Source organism: Spinacia oleracea, chromosome 4, assembly GCF_020520425.1.
Source record: "Spinacia oleracea cultivar Varoflay chromosome 4, BTI_SOV_V1, whole genome shotgun sequence".
NCBI lineage: Eukaryota > Viridiplantae > Streptophyta > Magnoliopsida > Caryophyllales > Amaranthaceae > Spinacia > Spinacia oleracea.
This window is the reverse complement of record NC_079490.1, coordinates 72,752,933-72,760,162: the sequence shown is the minus strand read 5'-3', so window position 1 is coordinate 72,760,162 and position 7,230 is coordinate 72,752,933. Positions and strand designations below refer to the sequence as shown.

At 47.2% G+C, this 7,230-nt stretch overlaps 1 protein-coding gene across 2 annotated transcripts; it reads right to left on the bottom strand.

Moving 5' to 3' along the window:
* Positions 1–1,355: 1,355 nt before the first annotated feature.
* LOC130459499 (uncharacterized) lies at positions 1,356–2,718 on the bottom strand. 2 transcript variants are annotated; one of them, XM_056826893.1, is made up of 3 exons: positions 2,347–2,714; positions 2,060–2,250; positions 1,356–1,986 (listed from the first exon to the last, which is right to left on the bottom strand). In XM_056826893.1, exons 1-3 carry the CDS (start codon positions 2,465–2,467, stop codon positions 1,393–1,395), a joined length of 906 nt encoding a protein of 301 aa, XP_056682871.1. In that variant the 5' UTR covers positions 2,468–2,714; the 3' UTR covers positions 1,356–1,392. The 2 variants fall into 2 exon arrangements, with proteins under 2 accessions (XP_056682871.1, XP_056682870.1); XM_056826892.1 differs by having other exon boundaries at positions 2,060–2,718.
* Positions 2,719–7,230: the final 4,512 nt, after the last annotated feature.

Below are 7,230 nucleotides of genomic sequence, written 5' to 3'. Positions count from 1 at the left end.
GCCAGCGGCACTCACAACTTTGAAACATAGGTTGTTCGCTAAAAAGCCCAGCGGCATGAACAACTTTGAAACATAGGTTGTTCGCTCAACAGCCCAGCGGCATGAACAAACTTTGAAACATAGGTTGTTCACTCAAAAGCCCAGCGGCATGAACAAACTTTGAAACATAGGGTGTTTGCTAAAAAGCGCGGCGGCACGCATGTTTGGCCGGCCAGTCCATTTGACGAGCATGTCTAGCGGCAATCATACCTATTGATTGACTTGCGTCAATCAATATCGTTATAGACACGCTCGCCAAAGAAAGTGACGACCAAAGTAGGGCCTAGCGCATGCTCAGTTGCCAGCGGCACCAACCACTTGGAAACAAAGGTTGTCCGCTCAAAATTTCAGCGGCACGATTAACTTCGAAACGAAGGTTGCTTGCTAAAAAGCGCGGCGGCACGAATGTTTGGCCGGCCAGTCCATTTGACGAGCATGTCTAGCGGCAATCATACCTATTGATTGACTTGCGTCAATCAATATCGTTATAGACACGCTCGCCAAAGAAAGTGACGACCAAAGTAGGGCCTAGCGCATGCTCAGTTGCCAGCGGCACCAACCACTTGGAAACAAAGGTTGTCCGCTCAAAATTTCAGCGGCACGATTAACTTCGAAACGAAGGTTGCTTGCTAAAAAGCGCGGCGGCACGAATGTTTGGCCGGCCAGTCCATTTGACGAGCATGTCTAGCGGCAATCATACCTATTGATTGACTTGCGTCAATCAATATCGTTATAGACACGCTCGCCAAAGAAAGTGACGACCAAAGTAGGGCCTAGCGCATGCTCAGTTGCCAGCGGCACCAACCACTTGGAAACAAAGGTTGTCCGCTCAAAATTTCAGCGGCACGATTAACTTCGAAACGAAGGTTGCTTGCTAAAAAGCGCGGCGGCACGAATGTTTGGCCGGCCAGTCCATTTGACGAGCATGTCTAGCGGCAATCATACCTATTGATTGACTTGCGTCAATCAATATCGTTATAGACACGCTCGCCAAAGAAAGTGACGACCAAAGTAGGGTTTAGGGTACACTCGGATGCACCTTGGCAATCATACCTATTGATTAAGCCTATTAAGCCTATTGATCAAGGAATAATCAAATTATGAAGAGCAAGTAAATGCGAGATAGGAGAAACATCAAAAAACCTATTTACTTATAAAACAACGCCCGTAGAAAGGCGTGTGAAAGTAGCTCAGAATTCCTGATCAGGAAAAAGAAAGAGAATTGTTGTGTGCTCAGCAGGCACAATGATACAGACGCCATCAGCGCCAAAACTTTACAACATAATTGTTTTTGCCCTTAGGCACGGGAGCGCTTGAATAAAATTTTTTAAAAAAAATAGGAAAGGAAGCAAATCAGGGGGCGGCCGCATCGTCCTCGTCATCAGATGATACAAACTCAGGGGGCGGCTGACCAAGACGTTCAGCAGCCAACACAGCGGCACTGTGCTCCATTCGCCGCTGGAACCACCCAAGATCATACTCTGACATGTGGCTCTCCCAGGCGTGCTTAACAGCGTCCTTGGTCGCTTGTTCCCCCTGATCATAGGATTCCAGAAGACGCTCACGCAAGGTGCGAACTTGCGATCTGGCCGTCTCTAGCTCCCCACGAAGATGCTCGGCTTCCTCAGCCGCCTCTTTGACCTGAGGGTACTCCCGCAACTGGTCCTGAAGCGCCCGTATTTCCGCCGCCGCTGTCTTGGCCTCCTCGACCATTGCCACCATGTCCTTGTCCTGCGCCAAGATCTTCTTAAGCAGCTCGGCCTTGTCAGATCTCAACGCAGCCACCTCCTTCGCTTGAAGGTCTATGGTCGTCTGCATCTGCAGGCGGACCTCTTCAATGGACTTGAACGCATAGTCACCATGGTGGGTGGACTCAGCCACCTGAGCTTTGAGCTCCTCAGCAGTGCGGGTCTTCCAGCTCTTGCAGAATTCCATGCGGCAGAACAACTGCAGAAGAAGCTACATATTAGTAAATGACTCAAAGGGAAGACAAGTACAAGCAAGTTGGAAATAGACTTACGTCGAGAAGAGTGGCCTGGATCGCACCAAACTGGGCGTCAGTCTTGCGGCCAGGAAGAGAAGCAACATACTCTGCGGGGACGGCCTTAAAAACCTTGCGGCATATAGCCACCCTATCCTTTGACGAATAGTGGGGAGTAGCAGGTACGTTCTCATCCTCGGCAGCAGCTGCATCCTTCCCTTTGTCTTTGGCTATAGGAAAAACAATGGCCTTAGGATGACGCGGAGAGTAAGAAGAACTGCCAGAGGAGGCTCGATACGTCTGAACGACGTTCGAATAATACTTACCGCCCGAAGACCTAGCTCGGCGGGCCACCTCCGCCGGTATCTGAGAGCGGACGTCGGCCGGGATTCCCGAAAGAGGGTCCTCCACCAAGTCCACCACCAGAGACGGCTTGTCCACGCCCATCTCTTCGTCATCAGGGCATCCCCCCTCAGCAACCTTCGACTCGTCTTTCTTCACGAGACGGCGAGGTAGGGGTTTTGGCTTCTTGAAGGTACTCGGAGTCTCCGAGCCAGCCGGCACAGCTCTCTTCTTCAGCTGGGACAGAGTCGTCCCCTTCTTCTTCCCTGACGCCCTAGCCGCGTCCTTAGCTTGCTAAAAAAGAAAGGACAGTCAAATATTAGGCCTCGTCATCTATCACAAGTCACTCACAAGACAGTGGCTCGTCATTTAAAAGGACGCCCGTCTTAAAAATGACGAGGCGTACCTCATCTATCACAAGTCACTCACAAGACAGTGGCTCGTCATTTAAAAGGACGCCCGTCTTAAAAATGACGAGGCGTACCTCATCAATCACAAGTCACTCACAAGATAGTGGCTCGTCATTTAAAAGGACGCCCGTCTTAAAAATGACGAGGCGTACCTCATCAATCACAAGTCACTCACAAGATAGTGGCTCGTCATTAAAAAGGACGCCCGTCTTAAAAATGACGAGGCGTACCTTATCAATCACAAGTCACTCACAAGATAGTGGCTCGTCATTAAAAAGGACGCCCGTCTTAAAAATGACGAGGCGTACCTTATCAATCACAAGTCACTCACAAGATAGTGGCTCGTCATTAAAAAGGACGCCCGTCTTAAAAATGACGAGGCGTACCTTATCAATCACAAGTCACTCACAAGATAGTGGCTCGTCATTAAAAAGGACGCCCGTCTTAAAAATGACGAGGCGTACCTTATCAATCACAAGTCACTCAATAAATAGTGGCTCGCCATTAATAAGGACGCCCGTCTTAAAAGTGACGAGGCGTACCTTATCATGTGCAAGTCAATCGCAGAAAAGTGGCTCGTCATTAAAAAGGACGCCCGTCCCAAAAATGACGAGGCATACCCTATCAATCACGAGTCACTTGAAAAAAAAAAAAAAAAAACACTAACTAAGGGGCCCGTCAATAAAAAGTGACGAGGCCTACCTTAGCAAACACGGGTCAGATATCAGGATATCGGCTCGTCACTAAAAGGTCGTCCACTGTAGACGCTGGACGGGAAAAGTTTAACTTGCAAAAAACAACAACCTAAGAGAGTACTTACCTTCTCCTCCAACTCGGCCTTGGCTTTCTGCATCTTGTCCTCATAGATGTCCGCCATCCAATCGGTCATATCGCCCTTCCCAATATCCGCCGCCGATAGCTTGCTCATTCCTTCCTCTGTGAACGAAAGAAATCCAAAGTTAGAAAAAATGAAGATAAAATAGACCAACGCGGAACGGCACATAAATTGGCATACAACCTCGAGTCATGGAATATCCTAAGCCTACGGCCGCTAGAAAGGCCTCGTTCCGAAACTGGCTAATGTGCGGCAACCACTCGGCCGGCACATGGAAACTCTTATCCACTGTTAAGTGGTAAGTGTTGGCCCTGAACAGGACCATTATCTGATCCCACTCTTCGGCAGTAAGGGGGGGAAGGGGCTCGTCACGATCCATGAAGTTGGCGTCACAGTTCCAACGGCTCATTCTCTCATACATCTCCTGGTCGTCAGTGTAAAACACGACCCACCTCTTCCTCCACATATGCCACTTGCTGAGCTTGCCGACCACTGTCTGGTAGGTACCACGGCTGCTCAGATTAAACCACCCTTTGGCGGCACTGGGGGAACGAGAGAGGGAGACCAGATGCAGAAAGGCATTGAAGGACGGCTCCACGTCGTTCAGTGCACATTTGGCAATGTAGCCAAAGATATCCGCCCATGAGTTGGGGGTCAGCTGGGCCACCCCAATATTGAAACCATCTAACACCTCCACAACGAAGGGGTGTGGAGGGAATCTCATGCCGAGTTTGATTGACGCGGCATACACAGGGAATTCTCCCTCGGCAAGCAGGCTGACGGTCGAGTCCAGACCGGCCGGCACGCGCATTTGGTACCCTTCCCCCACGCAGAGGTCATCCCTCATCTTGGCTCCGTGCCTGTCTAGCCACCGCATCCAGCCCACGTCTGGGTGAATCTCTGACGGAAGCAATTGGGCCTCCTCCCGTCCTCTGGGTCTAATAAGCTGGGGAGCAGCTTCTTGTTCCTCGGCGGCCGATGACAATGGAGCGACGCTTGGCTCCCCCACTGCCTGGCTCGCTGTACCCTCCGACGAGCTTGCCGCCTGCTCCCCCGCCTCGACGTACTCGTCGATCTCTTGAAAGAGTTCGGCAAATTCTTCGTCGACTGCCGAGGCGGTGGAAGAATATCTCTCCCTAGGAGGTGTCGATGCTTCTTCTCGCAAGCGCAGGCGCGTCGGATCTGCCGTTTGCTTGGTTCTAGCCATGCCTTCTGCATAGTGAACGAAGCACGGCTTAGGGGTGACCAACAATGAAGAAAAAGACGCGATTGGACGTCCGCCCCGACAAAAGATGAACGGCGGAAAAATCTTAAATAAAACCTTTAAACCCTTACCTAGTACTAAGAGGTCGGCCGCTAACAAAGAGAAAAATGACGAGAGGATAACAAAAACAAGAAAGGCGAAAACTAACCTTGAAAGATCTGCGAAGTACTTGGTGAAGAACAGGATGAGTTTCGCGAAGAACGAGATGAGTTTCGCGAAGAACGGGATGAGTGTGACGAGGAAAAGGATGAGTCTCGTGGTGGCCGGAAATCGCCTGATGGTGGTAGGAACACGCCGGAAATCGCCTATGAAAGCTCTGTGAAAATGAAATGTAAAAAATGAAATTTACCCCCCTCACCTCTATATATAGGGAGGGGCAAAATGGAGAAAGGTGACACGTGTCACCATCTCAACACCTGACCCAAAGATGAAGATGCAAAACAAGAGTCAAGAAGCGATACCCGGAATGTGTTTCCAGAAATGCCCTTCTTGAGGGGCAAATGTTGTGGGCAAAATTACCGTGCCTTCGTGTACCAATGAGGACGTGACACATGGCACGTATTGCGCCCCCTAAAGCAGAAATCATACGAAGTCTACTCCGAGGCATGAGTATTAATCTAGGTATCTACAATGTATGTATTTAAGTGTGTATAAATGTATGTATAAAACCTATACCTGGAAAGGGGCTTAATTAGTATGTATCCCAAGTGAATGACTAAGCACAATAGGCCCAAACAGCCCACTATTGCCAAATGAGGCCAGAGAATTGTAAGGAGAAAGGACACGTGTCCTCCTCCCATTCCCCAGCCAATCATGTAAGGGGAATATTAGGTCATTCCCCCAAAAACCTAGTACTATAAATATTCCCACTTCCCTAGAAAAAAGGGTCACAATCAATACATTCTAGAGCAATTGCTGCTCTGCCTTCTCTCTACTTTCTCTCTCTATAAAAATACAATCTTGTTTAATCTGTAAAAGTTACCAAGAAACCTCCCAGGTATCTCACCGGAAAAACCCCACAACACGTCCGATACGGAGTCAAAGCTAAAAAATCTCAAGTTAGGATGGATTGTTCACCCAAAGTATCCTAGATTTTGCATATAGAACTTGAACTTGAAAAGTTTGAAACTTGAAATGTTGAACTTTGAAATATTGAACTTGAACTTGAAATATTGAACTTGAACTTGAAATATTGAACTTGAAACTTGAAATATTGAACTTAAGAGACTTGAATCTCAAAGATCGGGCCTTTTAATGTTGAAAAGGTTAGATCTTTGATGAGCTCTTACTTTGAAATGATCCTAGTTTTAGGGAAGTGATTATGAACAACCCTAAACATCATTGGACCTTGAAACTTGAACTTGAAATTTGGAAAGTGGAGTCTTGAATCACAAAGACTAAACCTTCAAACATTAGATAGGTATCATCTTTGATTACTCCATATTTTGAAGGTGATTCTAGTTCAAAGAAGTGATTACAAACAACTTTGAACATCTTTGAATCTTGAAAGTTTGCATTTTTGTATTTTGAAAAGTTTGGATTTTGAAGAAATGTGTGAATGTTGTAAGTGACATTTTTATTGTTAAAAATGTCAACTTAATAATCATTTTTGAAATAGGAAAATCAAATAAACATGATTGAATATGGTGGGATTCGGAATTGCCTATTTAGGCTTAGGCAAGAATTCCTTTTAGAGCTCCCAATTGCTTAGAACTTGAAATTTTGTAAGATTTTTGGACTTTGATTTAAGGGGAAATTTTTGTATTACGACGTTATGTTTCGATTTTGCCTCCCTTAATGTTTAGAATTAAGGGTATTTATAGGAGGATTTGCTGCTAAATGCCAGCCAGCCAGCGTCCAGCGCAGCACCAGCGCCAGACGCTGCTGACGTGGCGCAGATGCTGCCAAAACAAGGACGCGGGCTCCGTCCTTGCTTTGTCTTGTATTGGTGTAACTTCGTACTATTCGTACAAAGTTTGGCACGTAGTGTTTTCTTGGGGATTAAGACTTGATTTGCGTCTAAAAACAAGCCGTTTCGGGTTTTTGAATTTCGGTTTTACGGGACGAGGCCCGGCGTGCTCGGTTTTATGGGTCGGCGCCCGAATTCGGATTGCTTAATGTCATTTTGACTGGAAAAGGCCTTGTAAAACCAATGGAATGGTCCATTGGGTGAGATTGTACTTGGATTTTGAAATTGATTTTTGTACCGAGTTCCGGAAGGGGAACGACCTCGGGGATTGGATTTTGGCTTTTGGATTTTGGACATGTTCTTAGCAATTGGAATTTCCGCACGGAGTTACTCCAACCGCCTAATAAGGATAATGGTATCGTCATCATCCCAGTGGGGAGACACAAATTG